Below are 25,614 nucleotides of genomic sequence, written 5' to 3'. Positions count from 1 at the left end.
TGTCTCAGGAGGATATGTGTATAGTTGTAATGATCGTGCCTTAGAGATCGTTGGCGTGGGAATCATCAAATTGAAGATGTATGATGGAACAATCAAAATTGTTCGAGATGTGCGGCACGTGAAAGACTTGAAGAAAAATTTATTATCCTACGGATTGTTGGATAATAATGCAAGCAAGATTGAAACACAGAAAGGAATCATGAAGGTGTTCCGTGGAGCGCTTGTGGTGCTGAAAGGTGAAAAGATAGCATCAAACTTGTATATGCTGAAGGGAGAGACTTTGCTAGAAGCAGAAGCCTCTGTTGCCTCATGTAGTTCAGATTCTGCAATGCTATGGCATCAGAAACTTGGAAACATATCAGAACAAGGAATAAAAGTCCTTGTGGAGCAAAAGCTACTTTCAGGCTTAACAAAGGTAATACTCCATTTGTGTGAGCATTGCATAACAAGTAAGCAGCACCGATTGAAATTCAACAAATCAAATTCTAGAGGCAAAAATGTTCTAGAATTGGTTCACTCTAACGTATGGCAAGCACCAGTTACATCCCTAGGCGAAGCAAAATACTTTGTCTCATTTATTGATGACTACTCTAGGAGATGTTGGGTGTACCCTATTAAGAAGAAGTCAGACATTTTTCAACTTTCAAAAACTTCAAGGCGCGGGTGGAACTTGATTCTGGAAATAAGATCAAGTGTTTCAGAACAGATAATGGAGGAGAATACACAAGCGAAGAATTTGATGACTTTTGCAAGAAAGGATGCATCAAAAGACAGTTCAGAGTGGCGAACACTCCTCAAAAAAATGGAGTGGCAGAGCGGATGAATAGAAATTTGTTAGAAAGAATAAGAGCAATGTTGAGGGATGCAAGCCTAGAAAAATCATTCTGGGTAGAAGCAGTCAATACCGCATGTTATTTGGTGAATCGAACTCCATCAACTGCAATAGAGCTGAAGACACCAATGGAGATGTGGACTGGTAAATCAGCTGATTATTTAAACCTCCATGTATTTGGAAGTATTGTGTACGTGATGTACAACTCCCAAGAAATCTCAAAACTGGATCCAAAATCTAGGAAATGCAAATTCTTGGGGTATGTTGATGGTGTAAAGGGGCATCGCTTGTGGGATCTCACTGCCCACAAAGTGATCATCAGTAGAGATGTTATCTTTGTAGAAGATAAACTAAAAATAAAAGAAGATGGTGGTAGCACTGAAAAGTCAGAGACTACACAGATACATGTGGAAAAGGATGTTGAACAAGGAGATTCTTCTGAAGCAGAACTAGCACATGGTGAACAAGAACCAGAGAGTTCTGAAGCTCCAACAACTCGTCAATCAGATCGTGTGAGAAGACGTCCCAATTGGCACTCAGATTATGTTATAGAAGGAAATATTGCATACTGCCTTTTAACAGAGGACGGTGAGCCATCAATATACCAGGAGGCAATAAACAGCTCAGATGGTTCACTATGGATGATGGTGATGCAAGAAGAAATTGAAGCCCTTCATAAAAATAATACATGGGACCTTGTGCCACTACCACAAGGAATAAAGCAAATTGGTAACAAATGGGTCTTCAAAATCAAGCGAAATGGTGACGATCAAGTTGAGAGGTATCGTGCAAGACTGGTGGTCAAAGGATATGCTCAAAAAGAATGTATTGATTTTAATGAAATATTTTCTCCTGTGGTTCGACTAACAACAGTTCGAGTAGTTTTAGCAATGTGTGCTATATTGAATTTACATCTAGAGCAGCTAGATGTTAAAACAACTTTTCTTCATGGAAATCTTGAAGAAGAGATTTACATGCTCCAGCCTGAAGGTTTTGAAGAAAAAGAAAAGAAGAACTTGGTTTGCAGGTTGAACAAATCTTTGTACGGTCTAAAGCAGGCGCTGAGGTGTTGGTATAAGAGATTTGATTCCTAAATTATGTGCCTTGGATACAACAGACTTAATGCAGACCCTTGTGCTTATTTTAAGAGGTTTGGTGATAACGATTTTATTATATTGCTGTTGTATGTGGATGACATGTTGGTTGTAGGACCTAACAAATATCATATTGAAGAATTGAAGGCACAGCTGGCTAGGGAATTTGAAATGAATGACTTGGGATCAACAAACAAGATTCTAGGGATACAAATTCACTGAGACAGAAGTAATAGGAAGATTTGGCTTTCACAAAAAAATTACTTAAAGAAGATCTTGTCAAGATTCAACATGCAAGATTGTAAGCCAATTTCTACCCCTCTTCCTATTAACTTCAAATTATCCTTCAGTATGAGTCCTAGCAGTGAAGAAGAGAGGATGGAGATGTCTCGAGTACCTTATGCATCAGCAGTGGGAAGTTTAATGTTCGCTATGATATGCATAAGACCAGACATTGCACAAGCAGTGGGAGTGGTTAGTCGGTACATGGTGAATCCAGGCAAAGAGCATTGGAATACAGTAAAGAGGATCTTGAGATATATCAAAGAGACCTCAAATGTTGCATTATATTACGGAAGATCAAACTTACTTATCAATGAGTATGTCTATTCTGACTATGCAGGGGATTTAGCAAGGAATCCAACATTTCATTCAAGGACAAAACACATACGAGTTCAGTACCATTTCATTCGTGAAAAGGTGGAAGAATGGACGGTAGATATGCAGAAGATCCATACCAAAGATAACATAGCAGATTTCATGACGAAGGCAATCAATGCTGATAAATTTACCTGGTGTCGATCCTCCTGTGGCCTGTCAGAGACGTAAGCAACATGAAGGTACAAGGTAGAAAGAATGGTGTGAAGATATGATTGTTCCAATCAAATCTTCAAGTGGGAGATTGTTGAAAAGTCAAATATGGGTGGTGCATAAATGCACCGAAAGTGCACAAATTTAATGCACCGAAAGTTTGTTGGTTTTTTGTTGACATTTAGAAAGGGAAAATTATAAACTTTAGTCACTAAAGTTTAGGGTATTTACAAATGAGTCCTTAAGCTTCAACTATAAATACCCTAGCTCATTTAGCTTCAAAACCATCCCAAAACATTCTAGCTTTCTTCCAATACTAGAGAGAATTTAGAGAGTTTCTTGAGAGTTGTTTTCTCCTTTTTATCAAGAGAGAATTATCATTGTTTTCTCCTTGGTAGATCGAGAGAAGTTGTAATTCCTATTTTCTCATAGTGAAATTCTTCTACCGTTGCCCGTGGTTTTTACCCTATATTATTTAGGGGTTTTCCACGTAAATTTTGTCTCTTTTATCTTCATTTTTATTTTCTCAAATTATCAGTTGTGATTTTGCTTTATCTGATAGCCGTCTTCCGCAACAGTAAATGTCGGATTGATAAAGCCCGATGTCATGAAGAAAATAGCATCATCCCCCGAGATTATGTCGCGGCTAGCTACATTCGTTCACGAGTATAAAAGCTTTGCAGGAGATGCTTCCATATAAAAGCTAAAAAATCAATAAATAAATAAATGAGTTTAATTAGTATCCCATTAGAATTTATGGTAGAAGAGGCTATGTCGTTTTTTATTTATATAAAATAATATTATTTGAATGATTACAAATATTTAAAATCAAATTAAATTAAAACAAGTATGAAACTATGAATAAGAAAAATGTTTATAAAATATATTGTAATGTTCTTTCAATTTTATTCATAAATGATAACTAGTGGAGTGATATAATTTATATACAAATATTAGGATAAATTACATTCGTAATCACTTAACTTTTAGGCATTTTCTATTCTGGTCATTCAAATTTTGTAACTTTTATTAAAATCACTAAAATTTTAATTCGCATCCATTGCCATCACTGTAATTAGCTTCTGTTATAAAACGTTGACATGGAACCCTCTTCCTCAAAAACCATAATTTTCGAAATTAACAATCATTGTAAAAATTGAGTTTCTTATGAACAAAACGGTCATCGGTCAATCTCAATGTTAGAAAGAGTCTGTTTGGCGAAAATATTAACATAATTCAACTTTAAGTTGACATGGCGATTAACCGTGGCATATAAAAAAAAATTAAGTTTTAACTTCTATTAGATTGTTGCTATCTTTTGTCATCGTTTTTATCATTGTTCGGTGATTTCTTCAATTAGAAAGATCACCAAACCATTACTCTTCTTCTCTTTCATTCCTTTGGTTCAAACTCTTCGAAAAACTTTTCAATCTCCTTGCGATATTTTTACAAGAAAACTTTAGTATGTTACGTCAGTATTTCTTAACGAAAACTAACAAAAATAACCATAATGAAAGCGAATTAAAAGTTTGATAATTGTAATGCAAGTTTTAAAAATTCAATGACCAAATTGAAAGCACTTTAAAAGATCAATGGCCACAAGTGTAATTTTCCTTGAATATTAATTTTTCTTATTTAAAGATTATATAAAATATAATAATTGCTTATATTTTTTTGCCTATTCTAAGCCATTGATGAGATGTAGTTTAGTGTCATAATGGCATGATGTTTATGAATGTGACGAATGTTTGGTGTTTAAACCTCGATACTTTTGAATCACGTGGAGAGGATTTTATTACAATATATGAAAACCCTCAAAGCTGCTTAGATTTAACAATATATGAAAATTCTTTAGGGACATTATAGTGTTGTTCTATGTTTGGGCCGTAAACGAGTTTAGTCGAGCTCGACTCGACTCAAAAATTCTAAAAAGGAACTCGACTCAGCTCGAAAACTCGTTAGCCTAAAATTTTCATTATAGTGTTTTATTACAATATATGAAAATCCTTTAGGGACACTATAGTGTTGTTCTACGCCGGGGCCATAAAAGAGTAGTGTCGAGCTCAATTATTGTTGAGCACAACTCAACTCGAAAACTCCAAAAGGGAGCTCGACTTAATTCGAAAACTCGTCAGCCTAAAATTTTCAAGTTTAACTCGGACTTGAAACTATGAGTTGAAGATTGAAAATGCTCGAAATAAAAAAAAAATCTTAACTTAACTTGGTTGAAGGTCAAACTTGAACATGAACCTTAAGTACATGAAAATCTTATATTATATTTTTTAAAAAGAGTCGACATATAAATGTTATTATTATTATTAATAATTTATTTAAAAAAAATTAATATCTTATTTTTATGAGGTTCTCGTGAGTTTTTCGAGTCGAATATCAAATAGTTTGTTTCGACTTGTTAAGAATTCGAGTCGAGCTCGAACTCGAGTCAAATCCATTTGAGTCGATCATTTATTGAGCTTTTACCGAGTCGATCTCGAATAGTGAGCTATTTGTTCCGTTTCATTCACATGCCTAATTTTATGGACTAGATTAGGAGCGTGAAAGTGTCAAGTTTGAGGTATGGATCGAGGTATGAATCTCTTTCAAATTTGACTCGAAATATAAGGTTTGGATGATGTAATCTAATTTTATCATTTTTATGTTTTGTATTTTTTAAAATTTCGATCTTCAATTTAACTTTTATAAGCCAAAAGGCTACCCTTAATAATTAAGATTTTATTTTATTGTAAGTTTTTAAGCTTTGTGATGAAATTAACAATATGCTTTTATATTTTTAAGATGTATTAAAATAAATAAAAACAATGAAATTTTTTAAAAATGCATGTAAAAATTTTATAACTATATTTCTTAAATGAAGAAAATTAGATTGCTCTATTAATAAAACAATAAACTCATAATAAGTGTGAGATTTTATCAAACTTACTATACGAGTGAATGGAAATATTTTATAGAAATATATTACAAAAATTATTTCAATAAATAATATTTGTATTTGATTTGATTTTATTTATTGATAAAATTGATGTGACTTAATTTATAAAAATAGAATTAGTTATAATAATATATACTTTATTTTATTGTATGAGATCTTCAATGTTCAACAGTATAAGGACTTAAATAAGGTTCAAAACCAAGTTAGGTTAAATTTTATTTTGAAATGTAAGCTCTTTCAATATTATTTTTATTTATAAGATTTAAACTCAAAATATCATTTAAAAAATATTAAAGTTTTATTACTCAACATACATGATAATATATATATATATATATATATATTGACAAAGAACATACATGATAGTATTTAAAAGATAGATTTTAAATGACAATAAATTAAATTATTGATTAATAAAAAACAAAGACAACAACTTGGTTCAAGTCATAAACAGATTCATATTGTTTAAGTAAGATATCGAGTTCAAGTCTTTGTGTATGCAGAAAATCTTTACTTAGAGACCCACCTACCAAAATTAGGTGTGCAACGCAGATCAAACCAAATTAATCAATACGAAACATTGAAAACATAATGTAAAAAAAATAAAGAATAAAGAATATTAAACATTTAAATAAAGAAAATTATTGTTTCAAACAACAAAACTAAACCATGCACTTGCAAAAATACAGTCTTTAAACGGCAAAACTCACGACATAATGGATTCAAAAAAAAATATTTTACGAGATGATGCACTGGGCAGATTAATTGCTCGAATGGGGTGAATTCTACAGTGGCAACATAGGTCGCCATGCACGCCCGGCGTCCTTATAGGTCGCCATGCACGCCCGGCGTCCTTATAGGTCGCCATGCACGCCCGGCGTCCTATAAGGACGCCATGCACGCCCAGCGTCCTATAAGTTATTTGCTTGGGGTGGCCGCTGTTGGTGGCCGCTGCTTTGGGGTGGCCGCTGTTGGTGGCCGCTGTTGCTCGTCCATCATTATTTGCTGCTTTGGTGGCCGCTGTTGCTCGCTGATGCTGCTTTGGTGCTATGCATGGGCCATGCACGAGGCATGGGATAGGTCACATGCGCTTTGTTCACGTGGTCTGATCTCGGCAAACCTCTGCATGGGCCATGCACCAAGGATGACCAAGGATCAGTTCATGCATGGGGCACTCGGGGCGACCAAGGATCGGTTCTAGGTTGCCGGCGACATCGCGACATGGTAGGTCGCCCAGACTGCATGGCGACCTCTCTATTGGCTGGCTCGTTTGCATGGCGACCTCTCCGTTGGCTGGCTCGTCTGCATGGTGAGTATATGGCTTGTATGGCTCGTCTGCATGGGTATGGCTCGTCTGCATGGTGAGTATATGGCTTGTATGGCTCGTATGTCACTCGTATGTCTCCCGTATGTCGCCTGGATTGCATGGCGTCCTACGAGATCACTGTAGAATTCACCCCATACCAGCAATTAATCTGAAATATGCATTATATCGTGAATAAAAAAAATCGAGAACATTATCTCGTGAATTCACCCGTCTTTAAACTCTTTTGAGACATACAGTTCCGTTCGATCTCACAAGAAAATTAATCAAAACTATACGACCCTCTCGTTTTCTTTACCCACTTTTTATGCCCTCATCCCCCGCCGTGCAATCCGTCGTCGGCTTCCTTCATAATCGCCAGCCCGCCCGAGATGGAAAGCAACCGCCGGCGATCTAATACCAGTTCCGTTCGATCTCACAAGCCGACGAGACCGATTGCTTTAGAAGACGATTCCACCAAAGCTTCCGACGCATTGCCGCTTCCTTTGTACCTGACTAATGCGGTTTTCTTCACACTCTTCTTCTCGGCGTTTTATTTCCTCCTTTGCCGCTGGCGGGAAAAGATCCGGAGCTCAACTCCTCTCCACGTCGTCACCTTTTCCGAGATCGTTTCGATTCTCGCTTCCGTCGCGTCGTTTATTTACCTCTTGGGATTCTTCGGGATTGACTTTGTTCAGTCTTTGGTTCTCCGGCCATCTGGTGACGTTTGGGCTTCCGAGGATGATGAAGTGGTGAATGGAGTTTTGCTTCAAAATGAAGATGCCCATAAAGTTCCGCCCGGCCAAGCACTTGATCTCTCGATTCGATCTTTACCTCCTTCGGCTCCAATTGTAACTGCCGAAAAAGTGTTCGATGAAATGCCTATGACAGTTATGACCGAGGAAGACGAAGAAATAATTAGATTCGTTGTGGCTGGACTAACCCCTTCATATTCTTTGGAATCTCAGTTAGGTGATTGCAAGAGAGCGGCTGCGATCAGGCGTGAGGCTTTGCAGAGATTGACGGGTAAGTCATTGTCAGGATTACCCTTGGATGGATTTGATTACGAATCCATATTGGGGCAGTGTTGTGAGATGCCAGTTGGGTACGTGCAGATTCCAGTGGGCATTGCTGGGCCTTTGTTGCTTAATGGAAGAGAGTTCTGGGTTCCTATGGCAACCACGGAAGGGTGCTTGGTGGCTAGCACCAACAGGGGCTGTAAAGCTATTCATTTGTCTGGTGGAGCTACAAGTGTTCTTTTTAGAGATGGAATGACAAGAGCTCCCGTTGTGAGGTTCGGTACGGCTAAAAGAGCAGCTGATCTGAAGCTGTATGTGGAGGATCCTGAAAATTTTGAGACCTTGGCTGTTGTTTTCAACAGGTTTGTTTTGATATTTTTCCAGTTCTGGGTTCAACGATTTCAATTCAAGTTAATATTAGTGCTTATTTGTTTAGAGATGTGGTACTTTTGAGTGGTTGCAGATCAAGCAGATTTGGCAGGCTTCAAAGCATCAAATGTGCAATTGCAGGGAAGAATCTGTATTTAAGATTCTCATGTTTTACTGGTGATGCTATGGGAATGAACATGGTTTCCAAGGGAGTTCAAAACGTTTTGGATTTCCTTCAATCTGATTTCCCTGACATGGATGTCATTGGCATCTCCGGTGAGTCTCATTTGCGAGGATTTATATCTACGTTCTTCCTCTTTTTTCATTGTTTGAACTTTGAGCTAAGACCTTTGAATTTTATGGATATAGGAAACTTCTGTTCCGACAAAAAGCCGGCTGCAGTAAATTGGATTGAAGGACGAGGCAAGTCTGTCGTCTGTGAGGCCATTATTAAGGGTGATGTTGTGAGGAAGGTCTTGAAGACAAGTGTGGAATCTCTTGTGGAACTTAACATGCTAAAGAACCTTACTGGTTCTGCCATGGCTGGAGCTCTGGGTGGATTTAATGCTCATGCCAGTAACATCGTCACTGCTGTCTACATTGCTACTGGCCAAGATCCGGCTCAAAATGTCGAGAGCTCTCATTGCATCACCATGATGGAAGCTGTTAATGATGGCAAGGACCTTCATGTCTCTGTCACAATGCCTTCGATCGAGGTAATATAATGAATTGCTATCTGATCAAATATTCTTCACTATCAAAATTATTTTGCTGAGTCAAATTGTTAAATCCTGCTCCGACTTTATGGGATCATAGAAACTTGGGAAAATTTAGATGATACTTGTATCCAATTCGTACTTATGTTATACTAGCACCTAAAATTGAATAACATAATCGGAACTTAGAAAAACGTCAAAGATACTCGAATAAGATACATACTTATTTGAGTTAAAACATTACCCGAGTATTCATGAAGTGCCTAATGATCTAGATTACTGCAATGATTTTAGGTTGGCACTGTTGGTGGTGGAACTCAACTTGCTTCACAGTCAGCCTGTTTGAACCTACTCGGTGTGAAGGGTGCTAGCAAAGAATCCCCCGGAGCAAACTCGAGGCTGCTTGCAACCATCGTATCTGGGGCTGTCCTCGCCGGTGAGTTGTCGCTGATGTCGGCACTTGCCGCGGGGCAACTAGTGAAGAGCCATATGAAATACAATAGGTCCAGCAAGGATGTTTCCAAGGCAGCTTCTTCCTGAAAAACAATCGCTCTATTTGTAATAAGGTTTTAAGTAGACTTCCATCTATTTTGTAAACTGATAGGATTGTTGATTAACCTTCTCTTCCCCCCGCCCCCAACTCATTGATTCTACATCTCTTTCTAAAACTTGATTAAATTCGAAATTTAAATTATTTTAAAAAATGTGTAAAGAATATAAATAGTTTCTCGATATAGATATTGTTTTGTTAAATCTCCTGACTATTAAAAATTATAAAATGATTTTTCGACTATAGGGCATTGTTTTATTGAGTCATCTGACTCTTCAAAGTTACAAAATTGTCATTTAACTATTTAAATATTTTAAATTCTCTATTTTAGTTAAAAATTTGACTATTCTGAATTGGATGTTAACATACTAACTGAGATATGGTAATCGTTTAAAATTTTATAATCAAATTTTATCATATCTCAGTTAATAAATTAATATTTAACTCAGACTGTTGTTAATTATTTAACGAAAAAAGACGAGTTTATAGCATATAAATAATTAGGTAATTATTTTATCATAGGATAAATAAACTATTAATTAGCCGATTGGTTCGAAATCGAATTTAATTATTCGTTATGATTAAAATAAGTTTAAACCGTATTTAAATGTCTCTAACATTAAAACTGTTATTATATTAATCATATGTAGGGATGGTAAATGATTTAGATGAGTCGAGTGTCTGATCAATATGATCTACTCCAAAACCATACATTTCCACTCGGATTTGATTTAATCCTAGTTTAGTGAGATTCGGTTCAAAATTATTTTAAATTTAAGGGTAAAAATTTGTATCCGACCCGATCAAATATTAATACATAAAAATCTTATTTTTATTTGATAAAACATAAATTTAGTTGAATAACAATTATTTTTAAATATATAAAAGAAAACTATATTATTATTCAGGCTCAGTCTGCCTAATTTTTTTATTATAAAATCGAACTGACTCACATTTTATAAACCAAACTCGTTTTTTATATAAAAATTAATTCTATAAAATTAGATCAAATCAAAATCTATTAAATTCAGATATAATATTCAATCCTTAGTAGTAACATCTTCAATAAATAATCAAAATAAAACTAATATATATGATTTTAAGAAAAAAATGTAAATGGTGACCAAAACATAATCACGGTCATAATTGGGTGACCAAATAGGATGTTACTCATTTTATTATTAAGCAAAAAAGGAAAAAAGGTAGTATATTGAATTTTAGTGCTTTGAGTTGAAAGTGATTCGGACAATTCCGCTCGAAAGCAAAACACTTGGTAGCTAAAAACTTTGGGGGTTTGAAGCAGAGAGAAGAAGCTTTGTTAACTCTTTCCCTATAGGTGAAATAAACATTGTTTCTATTCTGGGTTTTGCTTTAGTTATTTGATTTCTTCTGTTCCAAGTTGATTAGTGTAAAGCCTTTTAATGATTTCTGCTTTTATTTTAGCTTTATTCTTTTCCCCGCTTGTGTTTGTTTGTTTGAAATCTTAAAAATGAATTACGTGTGCCTTAGTTCAATTACTTGTTTTTCTAATCAATGGTGCCATCGCAGTCGGCGAAAGTACTTGCCTTGGTCTGGGTAAATATATGCGCTTTATCTGGATTCTTTGTTGACGTCGATTTGCTACTGTTGAAAATCTAGTGAATGGGTTCTTTTTTTTTTTCTCTCGGGAAACTCTCCTAAATTTTTGGGTTTTTTTAAAACTCTGCATCCTTCACTTGTTTGAATGCTTGAAAAGATTAATATTATCTTCTAAAATCTTCCATAGAGTGAATGAGGTCTAGTTGTTCTTCAATTGCTTGTTACTTGGATGTTATTTGAGATAAATGCGTTGCTTTTGTAAGTAAATCTAATTAGGGTTAGTGATTAAAGCAGAAACAAAGAGCCTGAGGTTATCATTCAATGGACACCGGAGGGAATTCGTTACCTTCGGGAGCTGATGGAGTGAAGAGGAAGGTGAGCTATTTCTACGATCCGGAGGTCGGGAATTACTATTACGGGCAAGGTCACCCTATGAAGCCTCACAGAATCAGAATGACTCATGCCCTTTTAGCACACTACGGGCTGCTTCAAAATATGCAAGTTTACAAGCCCTTCCCTGCCCGAGATAGGGATCTTTGCCGCTTCCATGCCGATGATTATGTGAATTTTCTCCGCAGCATAACGCCCGAAACCCAGCAAGATCAGCTCAGGCAGCTCAAGCGGTTTAATGTTGGTGAAGACTGTCCTGTCTTTGATGGCCTTTACTCCTTCTGTCAAACATATGCTGGTGGATCTGTTGGTGGTGCTGTCAAACTAAACCACGGTCTTTGCGACATTGCGATTAACTGGGCTGGTGGCTTGCATCATGCTAAGAAATGCGAGGCCTCGGGCTTTTGCTATGTCAATGATATTGTCCTTGCAATATTGGAACTTCTTAAGACGCATCAGGTTGTTTTTGATACCTTAGTTCCTCAGAACTTCTTAAGACGCATCAGGTTGTTTTTTATACCTTAGTTCCTCATTAGCTTTCTTGGGAACTTTCTTCAACATCATTGAGACTCAAGAGACAACTATATGTTTGTCTCATGATTGGTGAATTTTAAGAAAGAGTTAAGCCATTGTATAGCGCGTACTGAACCAAAGCTCGGGTTCAGTACTCAGGCAAATGATAGAAAAACTTACAAAACAGCTTATTTGGTTTTTGTAGCTTTCTTTAGAACTTTCTTCATATGCAAGAGGCAACCTTGTATGTTGTATAGTTTCTCATCAATGTTGCTTCTTCTCTTTGCTGCAGCGTGTTCTTTATGTTGATATCGATATCCACCACGGGGATGGTGTGGAGGAGGCATTTTATACAAGTGACAGGGTTATGACTGTTTCGTTTCATAAATTTGGTGATTACTTTCCGGGCACGGGGGATATACGTGATATTGGACATTCAAAAGGGAAATATTATTCCCTGAATGTTCCTTTGGATGATGGAATTGACGATGAGAGTTACCATTACTTGTTTAAGCCAATTATGGGTAAAGTTATGGAAGTATTTAAGCCTGGTGCAGTGGTTCTTCAGTGCGGTGCTGATTCTCTATCCGGAGATAGGTTGGGGTGTTTCAATCTTTCGATCAAGGGTCATGCAGAGTGTGTTAAATTTATGAGATCATTCAATGTTCCGTTGTTGCTACTGGGTGGTGGTGGTTACACCATTCGGAATGTTGCTCGCTGTTGGTGCTATGAGGTAATATATCAATCTCAATCTTAGAAGAACTATCTGAGATTTCCTTGTGGTGGATTAGTTTATTAATAACGGTCTCTATGTGAACAGACCGGAGTTGCACTTGGAACGGAAGTTGACGACCAGCTGCCTCAACATGAGTATTACGAGTATTTCGGTCCTGATTATTCCCTTCATGTTGCTCCTAGTAATATGGAAAACAAGAATTCACGCCAGTTACTTGAAGAGATACACAATAATCTACTGGAAAATCTCTCAAAGCTCCAACATGCACCGAGTGTCCAATTTCAAGAAAGACCACCGGACACCGATCTTCCCGAGGTGTGTTCCATGGCTTCTTTATCTACATTTTCCACTTGGTTTACAATCTTCTCAATCCTTGCATGGTTGCAGGCATTTTTATGTGTCCATTTTCAGCATTGCACTATGCTTTAATTCTCTTCTATATTGTTAACTTTGTGTTAGTTTGCATTGATACATTTTCTCTGTTACTTTGGCTTGAGTATGAATGTCGTATATGGATATATTCAATCTTTTCCAAGTTTTAACATATTTGAAGGATCTTTGGAAGGACATATCTCTATATTCATGTTCAGGCATGCATCGGACATAGATACTTTAAGAAAAGCGAGTGTTGGAGTAACGCAGAATTTTGTACATCTTACTAATTACATACAGCTACTTGGCTCTTATACTTGTTGCTTTTTAATTCATATATATTCAGGCTGATGAAGATCAAGATGATGCTAATGAAAGATGGGATCCGGATTCCGGCATGGAGGTTGATGAGAAGCGGTAAATGTCTTTAAAAAAAACATGTTCAAAATTTTCACCCGAACCTGTTTTTAATGCATATTATTTTCATCTTTTCGTTCACTCATCGCCTTCACAATCATTATGTAGACCTGTTCCGACCAGAGTAAAGAGAGAAGTAGTTGAACACGCAAGAAAAGATTTGGTATGCTATAAGCTGTAAATGTTCGATTCTGTTCATGGTTGTGAGACTTAAGGCATTCACAATGCTAGTCTTACTTTTTTTCCCCCACTTAATCGCTCGTTTTGATGGAAAATTTTCGTTCCGGCTTGTATCCTATCAGGAGGTTTCAAAAGGAGCTGCCGAGCAAGCTAGAGGGTTTGACATTGCAACAAACGAGATTGCAATTACAAAGGTAATGTAAAATAAACCTGCATCCGTATCGTGATTGTCCATAAATTATAGGCAGACAAGATTCTGAAACTTGTATTGGAACTTTGAAAATTTTTCAGTCTGTAGATGCTCGGCCAATGGCTATCGATGAACCAACTGTGAAAGTCGAGTTTGAAACATCGAACAAAGCATCCGATCAGATGTACCCGAAGCCCTAAACCAAAACCTTTCTAATCAGTGCTGGATGTAACTTGTGTGCATTAGCAATTTCTAACGTTATAGGCCCCTTTCGTTTGCTGATCAATTTAGATCTGTAGAAGCCAATGAAAACTTCAGAGCTCTTGGTAATTTGATTGTTTCACTTGGATTTGAATATTAAATTTGCTATTTGCAACTTATTTACATATGATTTCTTGAATTTATGTATACACTATACACTTTGATTTTGATTCAAATGAAATCCGAATCCGGTATTCATATCTTAAGAGTGTAACATCAGGTCGATGAACTCCATTGAACTATTCAGCAACTGTCCGACTTCGTTTTTCCAGTCAATGCAGATTGCAGTGAAGAATCAGGTTAGCAGTTAATTTGGCTTTCATTAAGGGTGTAAAATGTATAAGGTACAGCAGGACTTACAATATAATATGCATCATAGTCGTTGATGCTTTGATCGGTGTTTTAGTCGATGTTTTGATCGGTCTTTCAGTGCGCCAAAACTCGAAGAATTTTACCCGTGAAAAGCATGGAAATAAAGTTGGTGAATTCATTCAATGTGTTGATTTCAGTCATGATACTTGTTGCAGTGCTAGATTCAATTCCTGGGCAGATTTTGCAGCTGATCCCCCTTTCTACGTACAAAAACTGAACAGAAAGAAAAGAATAAGTCATATGGTATACAACAACTGCATATGCTTATACCTATGGCAGTTTAATAAACACCATGCTCTCACCTGGTAAGAATTGGCAGCCATTGTTTTACTTTTCCGATTTATGTAAAGCAGAGATCGCAACGTTCAAACCTAAGATGACCGGCAGCATGAAATCTCGGTTAATACAGAGAGGTTTCCACCTGAAGGAGATTTAGGTTCAGAATGACCATTTACACGTTTAGCATTACCAACTGCATGTGGTTCAATGTGCTGTGCCAATGACCAAAATTCAATATCAAAACCTTTACATAATGACTGCAATTAAAGAAAGATGGAACAATCAAATATGTTGAAGCATAGTAATGACTGCAATTAAAGAAAGATGGAGCAATTAAATACGTTAAAGCATTGAAAGCAGAGCTAGGAACGGATGTAGGATATTATGTTAGAGAGAGTGAATTTATAAAACTTTAAAGTAAAGACGAACTTATAAAATTTTAAGGAGAAAAAATATATTTTTAACATAAAATAAAAAAATGTCTAAAATATATAAAAATTTAAAAATTATTATGGGTGACCGCCCCCTCGCCCCTCTCCACCCCTGAGCAGAGCAATTCCCTGATGCGTACAACCCATACTCCAACACAGCTTTGATTACGCATCATGATCCTTGAATTGATGCAACAGTTTCCCAGCAGTCAAATCCCACACCTGTTAAAAGATCATTGTAAGGGGTGTTTGGATGGCGGAATGTGTGATTCTCATATGAATGAAATTTACATTCCCTCGTTTGGTTAGTCCGGGAATCCTATTACCGGTATTAATAGTGGATTTTTTGGGTATATTACCGGGAATGTCATTACCTCCCTTTCCTTAGGTATTGTTGGATTACCGACGTTTTGGACTAAAATGCCTTTAAATTTTATTTTTTTTTCAAAAATATATTTCTTTTGTCATTGAATAATAAAAATTTTACGAATGTTAAATTACAAATTTATCCTTAAATTATTTTAGATTTATAAAAAAATCTATAATTAAAATTTTATATGAAGTTCAAGGGTTAAAATAAAATTTTACCCTTTCATTAAACTTTTTTTTTTATATTTAATTTTGTAAAAAAATATATAAATATTATAAATTTAATTTTTTTAAAGAAAATATATAAATATTTTCCAACTTGTAATATTACACAAATATATAATAAGGACAATTTGGTCAAATATACATTCTAATAATTTTTTATTCCTTTAACTAAACACGGTAATCTTACATTCCTACTAAGTCAACCAAACACAAAATACAACATTCTCAGTAATCCTATTCCTTGGTAATCTTACATTCCCACTGGTAATCTTATATTCCGTGAATCAAACGCACCCTAAAAGTTATCCAGAATCAAATTGAAAAAAGTTGTGCATACATACTAGTATTAACTTCTGTTTATATGGTAAATATGTTTTATCAAATGACACTTACCGTAAGATATTTAATAGAAAATGACGATTTTAAAATATAATGAACAGTTGAGTGACTATTTTGTAACTTTTAATAGTTGAGGGACCATTTGAGTACTTTACCCTTATTTTTAATATTATATATGAGTTCGAGATTTATGTTTAATTTTTAAAGATTATGTTGGTTATGATTATATATTATAATTAATTTTGAGTATAATTATCCGGTGTTGTAATTAATATATATGTATTGTTAAATTTAGTGGAAAAATGATTAAGTTAAGGAGTTTACTATTTTTTATTCCTACAATCCAATCCAATTAAACCTAATTAAATAATAATAAATTTGATATTTTTATTAATATTAATGATACCTAATCCAATAATCATAACTTCGAAAACAAAATCCTAACTGACATAATCAATTAATTACATTTTAATTATTTTTAATTTTATAAAAATGGGTTTATTTTAAAATTTAAAGTCAAGTTGATTCATATATTTAAATCTTATAAATTTAATTATAATCATTATTATAATTAATATTTAAAATTCGTATTTAAAATATTATAATATATATGTACGGAAATAACGCAGGTTAGGACGAGTTTTTGGTCGATCTGAATCTAACCCGATTTTATAACAATAAAATTCAATACAACTAAACAATGAAAAATTATCGATCATTCGAAATAAAATATAAGTGACAGATGAGTAACCATAGGAAAAGAGTTCATAGTCCTTTAATTAGCCCAAAACAGGAGTAAAACTAGACATATTTCCCTCTGTATTTAGGTTTTGATTCTTTACTTGCTTTTGAATCACCTGATTCGGTGTCTGCCGGACTGAAAACAGAAGAATGGAGATTACCATTTTCTAACCATTTGAGATGATTCTCCTTGAACTCCAAATGCTTTATCCTAGCTGCCAAAGAGACTTCCTCGGTGTACGAGGATGTCTTCACCATGGTGAGCAAAACACGACTGTACCTCGAGCTGAGCATCTGTTCCGAAGTAGCAACCAACTTGAAACAAGGATGTTCTGGGAAATGGTTCTCTACATAACCATCTTCTCTCAACACGGGATAGAAGAACACGAGCCTGCCATTCATTACGAGCATCCTACCAGCAAGATCAAGCAAGTCATGCACACACTCAACTAAGGTATAAGCAGCAGTTGACGGTATATGGTCTGCCCTTTTGTCATCTGGGACGGTGTAAGGGCCAACAATCCCCTTGAGCAATTTTCGACCCCCGGACTTACGTCCACCAGCTCGAACACCATATGGGGGATCGCAAATTATTGCGTCAAACATCTATGCAGAAAAACAAAAGAAAATATACTTAAAATCAAAAAAGCATTGAAAAGGTGACAAACCACAATAATCTCTTCTAAAAACTTCAAAAGATCCTCTCTAGTCACTCAATTGTTGCTTTGAAGCATGAGCCCTCCTTTCCTAGGCTAAATCTCATAAGACCAATGTTCCTTAAAATGCCTTGGCAAAATAAGCAAAAGTAAATCTACATGCAATGTCAGTCCGTGTGTGATTGTGTGCATGTTTTTCGAACAAAACAATACCGAAAGGACTTATCGAATTCAAAAGAATTAAGAATACACTGACATATTCAACAGCAAGCAACTTTAAAAGCAATTACCTCCTTTAATCCAGGACGCCAAGGAGGAAGGTTGTTATCTGCCCTCAATAAACCAATCGGCATTGGTAATCCATACTACAGAGCAGCAAACAAGTATATATATAATCTCAAGCACATCTATTGCAGACAGATAAAATCAAAAACAAAAATATGAATTGCTTATTATGTGGCACATTCACCTGTTTGAAGTTACTCCAGACATTACAGTCGGGACCACGACCATCACGCACTACTCTAATGTCGATATCGGCACCCTGAAAGAATCCAAGAAGTAATCAATAGAACAAAGTTATTGCACAAATGTTGCTTATGAGTTCAAGGAGAAAATGCAATACCATTGTCATTGCTCCAAAGTGAGCTGCAGAAACAAGAATGCTCCCAGTGCCAACAAAAGGGTCATACACAAGTTTCCCAGGCGCAGCCTGAGCTTGATTGGCCATTAAGAAAGCGATTTCTGCATCCATTGCTGTTGGGCCAAGGTAATTTCGAGTTTTCAATTGATACATGGGTATAAGTTTCCTGCCAGCTACACCAACTTCCCTGCCAAAAAATATTCTCCTTTGAACGACTGGTGGAAGCCCATTATTCGTTTCATGTGCATCAGTTTCCATTAGCCAAAAATTGTGATCAGGATTCTTTAAATTAACTCGACCCTGCAAACATGTTGATCACATGCTTTGGTTTAAACTACAGCAGTAGTAGCAAGCTATTCGATTTGGTGTTCGATTTATCAAATAATTGAACTTAAAAGTCGAGTATTGGAAATGAGGCCAACAATCCTAATCTAGCATTTTATATCGAATTGAACTTAAACTATAATAACGAAAAGAGATCGAACTCGAGTTGAGCTATAAGCGACAAATTCCAAGTCAGGCTGAAACTCAAACTTCCTAGAGCAAATTATCCATTAACATTTTCGAAGGAAATCTATTAACCATACCTTGAAGGGGATATAAGAGAACCCCTGAATCCGTTCATTCTGTTCCTGAAGGCTCAATACTTTCCCAAAACTATCAACAGTAATCTTGAATGTACATCCAGGCGTCAAATAAGGCAACTTCCGGTCATCTGGATAGCTTTTCACGGCTTCTTCAAGTTCTTCATAGTCATTTCCTTCACCCCAAAGTTCATAAATTCCCTTCACAAGTAGACCTACAAAATCCCAAGCAAAGGGGTGATTTCAACCTCGAAAACCCATTTTAGTAGCCAAAAGGAGAAAAGGAGAGAGAGAAGTCTGTATATTTACTTCGGTTTGCGATGTTCCTGGCGATATCTTCGGAAGGTAAATGAACGAAATGGAAAGGGGAATCAGGGTGGTGACCTTTAGGAAGCCGCCATTGTAGAGCCTTGTCCTGGGAATGGGGATCGGAGCTCCCCTTGTCCCCGAAAGCTCCGAACAGATCGGCCAAAGACTCGAATTCAGGTTTTCTGTAATCGAGAAGTCTGTGGTAAAATACGCATAGGTACCACATGGGTTGTGTTTTGGAGAAGAAGCTCGAGGAGGACGAAGGAGAGAGCTTGAGCTCAACAAAGAACGGGCTAAAAAATTCTTCTAAACCCAAAACCCTTTGCTGTTAATCTAATAAAACGGCGTCGTTTCTTTATTGATTTTTATTATTTTATTATTTTTAAATTAGGGTTAACTACACCAAGTAGCACCAAAGTTTAGACGTTCTATCGTTACTTTGAGTTTTGCTAATTATAGTATTAAATTTTGATTTTCGCTTCAAATATGCTACTGGTACGTTAAATTGTTAACAACCGAATCCAAATGATATCATTTTTTTGAGATGTCTACATCAACAGTCGTCAACTACGTCGGCTTCCATCAGCCATATCATCGTACCGCTAACGATTTAACAATTCAATGGTATAATTGAAACAAAAATCAAAATTTAATACTATAATTGGTAAAATTAAAAATTCAGTGGTATAATCAATACAATGCCTAAAGTTTGATAGTATCTGATGTATTTATTGTTTAAATTATTTAACTGTTATTGTATTAGATTTTTACATAGAAATCGTTCAACAAATGAATTTTTGGTCTAAGATTTAATGATAAAATTTAACAGTATTACTCAATTAGATTATTTAAAAAAAAATTAGAATATGAATTCCGAGTTCTAATAAATTAAATGGTAACTTTGAAATTTTCGCAAAAATAGGAGGATAAAATAAATACCTAGACCAGTTAAAAATTACCCTACATATATTTGTGATCTTTCAAACGAAAGAAATAAATCCAAATTTCAAGCACGGGTTCGAGACAGATGTTATAACATTAGTTTCCGGGGCAGATTAGGTTCAAATGGAATAAGTAATATTTCAGGTTGAGGCCCGGGCAGCGAAAAATTCAACCCGCCTCATGCCCATCCCTATCGGTCCAACACATAATCTGCTATGCCGAAACCATGTCCGTGTCCGACACTTCCCTTACGAAACTGTCACTGCTTCATGATATCCTATATAATGAAGTGAAGGGATTCTTCTTTCCAACAATATTGGAAACCTAAAAGATCAATCAGATACAAAGAAACCAAACAACACGGCCTCTAAATTTCATGTCTAAGACACCTATCTATACGATCAACTCGGTAAGATACAGCACGAAAGGTAGGAAATGCCGGAAAGGCCTGCCATATTTGTGTTGAAATCTGATCGATATCGGAAGAGAAAGAGATGGAGAATTGGTTAAAATTCAATCAACATATCTTTAACTTAAACATCACAAAATATTCAGAAATTCGTTGGAATCTAAAGTTGTTAGAAATATACCTAGTATGCATCTCTAAAGAACCGATTTCTTTATATTACGAACCGGAAAGATTGTCTCTAACCATCATAAGAAATGAAAGCATTAAGAAGGTTGAAGTTTGACATCACCAACTTCCGGTTCGCAACATCTTCAGATCTTAATGATAATAAGATGCTTCCAAGGTCACGCAATGCCTAACTGGAAGGAGATAACTTCTTCATTTTTGCTTGTAAAACTAATCCAGCTTCATCAGCTAATGTTTTCTTATTGGATGCAACCTACATGTTAAATCAAACAGTTCCATTACCACAAACGAGAAGAGATCCTTAACAACCATTACCACAAACGAGAAGAGATCCTTGACAATAAATAGAAAATATTCGAATAACATAGGCAACAAAATCTTGTCTGCCAAAAGAAAACATGAATATTAAAGTGAAAGAAATCCATTTCAACCTGATTAATTAAGGTTAATTAGTACCATCCTGCAATGAGAAATGGCAAACATGTATTCGACTAGCACGTGTACAGAACGCAATCCAACCCCAGGCGAGGTGTTCAATCTGACAAAATTAATAAGGCAATCAAATCTAGGAACATCTTACTACTATCCATGATCCCGGTCTAAGTCTAACTTTAAGAGGTGATATCTAGCAAGTCTATAATACGAATGCCGGAGAGCTTAGTATCATCCAGCAACGAGGAACAACAAAGATGTATCCACCAGCAGTGTACGAAAAAAAGAGAAAACAACCATTCTCCACAATGAGGTTTTCCATCTAACAGCATCGATGTCAAAAGCTTTTAAAGCAATAGAGTCAAGGGAACAACTACCTAACAAGTATCTACAAAACCCGACCTTAAGTCTAATTAGTTCATGTATCCACCTCTAATATCTAGCAGGTCTAGGATTTGAAAATTTCATTAAGTTGAAGGAAATAATGCGGGAGAAGAATAAAGGTAAGGGTACCTCAATAAGTTGGTCAAAATTGGATTTCAGTAAGTTGATCTTACGCTCGCAATAATCTTTGCCTTCAGCCATAGTTTTCTACGAAAACAAATTTCAACACGAAACAAACAAGGGAAATTTAGATCATACTCCAGCAGGTTGAAGAAAGCAGTAAATATGAGGAAGAAAATTCTCAAATCAATATACAAAAAATAAAATAGGGACCTCAACGAAGTATCCGGTGCCGATATCAACAAGAACCTTGTCAGCCTCGTCGAGTGTGCCGGGAACATAGAGCGAAGCAATGAGAGGAACCAACATTTTCTTTTCTAAAGCCCCAAAAAATGTCGAAACAAATAAACAAAAATTGTATTACTAAAAAAAGGGAAATGAAAGTAGGTGATTCGATAGAAGATTGGATGAAGGATGGACCTTGGGGGCGGAGGGAAAGGTCGTGGAGAGCGGCAGAGGCGTTCTCAAGGCGGCCGGTGGCGGTGCGGATGTTGTTAAGGCTGTCTTGTAAGAGATTGACTTCGATAGCAGCTTGTTCTTTCACTGCTTTGAGCTGATCCAAGCTCATCTTCTCCAAGTCCGCCATTCTAATCACTTGCTGACTTCCTGCTCCTCTTGACGACGCCATTATTCTGCTTTCTCTTTCAGCTAATAGTTTCCTTTCTCTCTAAAGAGAAACCTATAGATTGCAAAAATTGACAACGTAAGATAAAAATCCAAATCCTAAATCTCCCGAACCCTATTTCACAAGTTTTTATTTTTTATTTTTAGAAAAAGGAATTGGATCGAATCATAAACCCATGATAACTTTTGTTTTAGTTTCATAATAGCATAAATTCAATATTAAAAATTATGGGATTGTAAATAATTTTTTTATAAATGAAACATTAACTATTGATTTTTATTTTTTAATTAAACAAACCTAAAAATTTAATTATATACGAATCTTTTGTATCATTAATTAAAAAATCTTAAGATAACATATGGATTTTTTATACTTAAATGGAGTATTTTTAAAATTAAAAAAATACCTTAGAGATGATAATTCGATTCAAACTCAATAGATTTTGATTTGATCTCATTTGATAAGACGATTTTATAAAAAAAAATTGAGTTCGAATGAAATTTTGTAAATGATAGCATCAAGTTAGGTCATATTCACATTTTTTACGATTTTTTTTTGAATTAACTCAAAAAATATACTCTCTCTACCCGAATTTCATCCAAATTTAATTATATTAATTTTATAATGTATAAATATTTTTTAATAGAACTCATCAAGCGACCTCAATAATTGAGGGAAATGTTATTCTACCTAAAGATCATGGGTTTGAGTAGTTGCATTTGTAAAATGTATGTATTGTTAATATTTAAGAAATATTATAAACAAATATTATCTCGTAATTATTCAAATCATTTTTTAAAAAAATCTAATGCCTAAATTTTAGTTTCATCAATATTAGTACTATTATAATAATTTAAACATCATGGATTTAAATATACTTAACTATACAATTAACTTTAATATATGATTTAGAATTCCTAGGGTTTTTAGAGAATGGCTACATAGTTTCACACACACAAAGATATTATTGAAAGGTTAGTAGTAAATTTGAAATTTATTAAAATTTAGTTACTAAATTAATGCATAAACTAAAATTCAAGCACTAATGAGATAGTTTACCCTAAAGTTAATTTTAACTAGTCTCCTCAACTAAAAGAGTCATAAGGATGTGAAACTGGAGGAAGAGTGTAGACCTTATTGGACTCATGAGAATGCCTTTTAAGATCCAAGATTTCGGGCCTTCTAAAAATTAGGGTAAACTACGTGTTTAGTATCTAAACTATATCTTTTATCTGTTTTAATATCTAAACTTTTAATTTTTTCAAAAACATACCTAATGTTTAATTTGTGTTTCGTTTTAGTACTGCCATTAAAAATTTAACGTATTTTGTACCTAAACTATCAAATTTTTCAAAACTTAACGTTAAGTTTTTAACAGGTACTAAAATGAAATAAAAACTAATTATTAGGTATGATTTTAAAAAGGTTGAAAGCTTCGGTATTAATATGGATTAAAACTGATATTTTATGTATTAAATGCATAGTTTACCCAAAAAACAAATACAAAAAGGTAAATTATGCATTTAGTACATAAACTATCAGTTTTGGTCTGATTTAGTACTTAAACTTTCATTTTTTTTCAAAATCATACCTAAAGTTTATTTTTTGTTTCATTTTAGTACCTCATCGTCAAAAACTTAAGGCGTTTAGTACCTAAACTATCAATTTTTGATCCGTTTTAGTACCTAAATTTTTAAAATTTTTCAAAACTTAAGTATGATTTAAGTACTAAATATGTTTTGGTACCTAGACTTTTATTTTTTTCAAACTTAACGATGGGTACTAAAATGAAACAAAAAAATAAATTTTAGGTATGGTTTTGAAAAAATAAAAGTTTAGGTACTAAAACGGATTAAAATTGACAATTTAGGTACTAAACATATAGTTTACCCTATAAAAAAATAACAATAATATTATATTCCATTAAACCCTAATTGTTTTTCTTTAACGTTATGGAAGTGTTTGTTTCACCTTTCAAATCAAACGAAAAAGGGTACCAAAGCAAGAAAGGAACTCTGCTACATATACAACGTCTCTGTTCATTCATCTCCTTTTCTCCTATCTTTTAAATTAGATTCTTCAATTATCCCCGCTTCGATCTCTTCTATTTTGTATTTTCTGTGAACCGCCGTTTCTAAACTCCGATCGTTGAATTTTTCTCCGAACCAAACCGGAATCGGCGGCGGTTGGTTCCAGTGCGAGGCTAAAGTTATGTCGACCGAACATAAAGAGCAAGAATCAAATCCTAATGTTAAAGACAACGAAAATGCGAGCAGTGAAAGTAAAAATGATGAACGGCGGTCATCGACTACAAGAACTCCTTTCAGTGATCTCAGCAGGTCGATGCTGACCTGGCTCTTGCTCGTACCCTCCAAGAACAGGTATTTTTTTGTTTAAATTTTGTTTGAGTCTTTGTGATTTACGTGTAATATATATTTTTTATTTGCTTATTGTAAATGTTTTTATGTAGGAAAGGGCATATATGATGCTTAGCTTGAATAATGATGGGAGTGATTATGGAAGTTGGGAAGCTGGTAGCTATTTACATGGTGATGATTTCAATGATCTCCATGACGATGAGGGGGAATTTGATGGCACGTGACAAGTCGCAGAACTATAATGTCACTCGTTGATAACATTTCAGAAAAGAATATTAAGATTTAACGATTAAAATTGATTTAAATTTTTATTTTAAGAATTCTATTAAGTGTAAAAATAATTCAATAAATTATTTAATTTTTTTTAGAAAAACAGACGACACATTTTTTGCAGATGCATGTAAGGTGATTACCAAATTTTGATATAAAATATTAAAATTAAATAATTTATTAAAATATAATTTATAAGAATTCTTATGTTATCTTATAATTAGATAAAATAATATTAAATAATTTTTAAATAATAAAATAATAGTGTAAATTACAAACTTCATCACTAAACTTTACTCTCTCATATTTTGCTCACCGAACTTTAAAAAAATTCACTTTCCTCACTGAACTTAATATATTTGGTTTTTTGTCCCTTTGTCGTTAAATAGTTAACGGAGTTAAAACGATGCCGTTTTAAAAAAAAAGTTTCACCAAAACGATGTCATTTTGCATCTTTATAACAACCCATTTATATTGCTGTTAGTGAGAAAATGATTGGGTGACCAAAAATACTAAATGTATTAATTTCAGTGAGAAAATTAAAAAGATTTAAAATGTAATAACTGCAATAGGAGAGAGAGTAAAGTTTATTTACCAAATTTGTAATTTACCCAAAATAATAATTGAACGTCAACGTGGCAAC

At 34.8% G+C, this 25,614-nt stretch overlaps 4 protein-coding genes across 5 annotated transcripts; 2 read left to right on the top strand and 2 right to left on the bottom strand.

Annotated features, from left to right (window-relative positions):
* The first annotated feature begins 7,269 nt into the window (after positions 1–7,269).
* Positions 7,270–18,244, top strand: LOC120160409 (3-hydroxy-3-methylglutaryl-coenzyme A reductase 1-like). Of its 2 annotated transcripts, XM_039170826.1 has the most exons (6): positions 7,270–8,367; positions 8,469–8,650; positions 8,744–9,090; positions 9,385–9,628; positions 10,948–10,953; positions 18,233–18,244. In XM_039170826.1, coding segments are annotated over exons 1-5 (1,764 nt in total). In that variant the 5' UTR covers positions 7,270–7,378; the 3' UTR covers positions 10,950–10,953; positions 18,233–18,244. The 2 variants fall into 2 exon arrangements, with proteins under 2 accessions (XP_039026757.1, XP_039026758.1); XM_039170827.1 differs by lacking the exons at positions 10,948–10,953; positions 18,233–18,244 and having other exon boundaries at positions 9,385–9,648.
* On the top strand, positions 10,939–14,334 carry LOC120160412 (histone deacetylase 19-like). The gene is made up of 8 exons (XM_039170828.1): positions 10,939–10,986; positions 11,506–12,067; positions 12,414–12,854; positions 12,942–13,172; positions 13,576–13,646; positions 13,755–13,809; positions 13,949–14,020; positions 14,118–14,334. The coding sequence occupies exons 2-8, from the start codon at positions 11,540–11,542 to the stop codon at positions 14,214–14,216; spliced, it is 1,497 nt and encodes a 498-aa protein (XP_039026759.1). The 5' UTR covers positions 10,939–10,986; positions 11,506–11,539; the 3' UTR covers positions 14,217–14,334.
* On the bottom strand, positions 16,993–19,487 carry LOC120160413 (tRNA (guanine(10)-N2)-methyltransferase homolog). The gene is made up of 6 exons (XM_039170829.1): positions 19,226–19,487; positions 18,920–19,131; positions 18,315–18,632; positions 18,159–18,233; positions 17,980–18,054; positions 16,993–17,639 (listed from the first exon to the last, which is right to left on the bottom strand). Exons 1-6 carry the CDS (start codon positions 19,449–19,451, stop codon positions 17,094–17,096), a joined length of 1,452 nt encoding a protein of 483 aa, XP_039026760.1. The 5' UTR covers positions 19,452–19,487; the 3' UTR covers positions 16,993–17,093.
* Positions 19,488–20,870: 1,383 nt separating this feature from the next.
* On the bottom strand, positions 20,871–22,388 carry LOC120160415 (probable prefoldin subunit 5). The gene is made up of 4 exons (XM_039170832.1): positions 22,119–22,388; positions 21,912–22,015; positions 21,708–21,785; positions 20,871–21,015 (listed from the first exon to the last, which is right to left on the bottom strand). Exons 1-4 carry the CDS (start codon positions 22,324–22,326, stop codon positions 20,932–20,934), a joined length of 474 nt encoding a protein of 157 aa, XP_039026763.1. The 5' UTR covers positions 22,327–22,388; the 3' UTR covers positions 20,871–20,931.
* Positions 22,389–25,614: the final 3,226 nt, after the last annotated feature.

This window comes from Hibiscus syriacus, unplaced genomic scaffold, assembly GCF_006381635.1.
Source record: "Hibiscus syriacus cultivar Baekdansim isolate YM2019G1 unplaced genomic scaffold, ASM638163v2 tig00111392_pilon, whole genome shotgun sequence".
Taxonomy (NCBI): domain Eukaryota; kingdom Viridiplantae; phylum Streptophyta; class Magnoliopsida; order Malvales; family Malvaceae; genus Hibiscus; species Hibiscus syriacus.
This window is presented reverse-complemented; position numbering and strand designations above follow the sequence as displayed.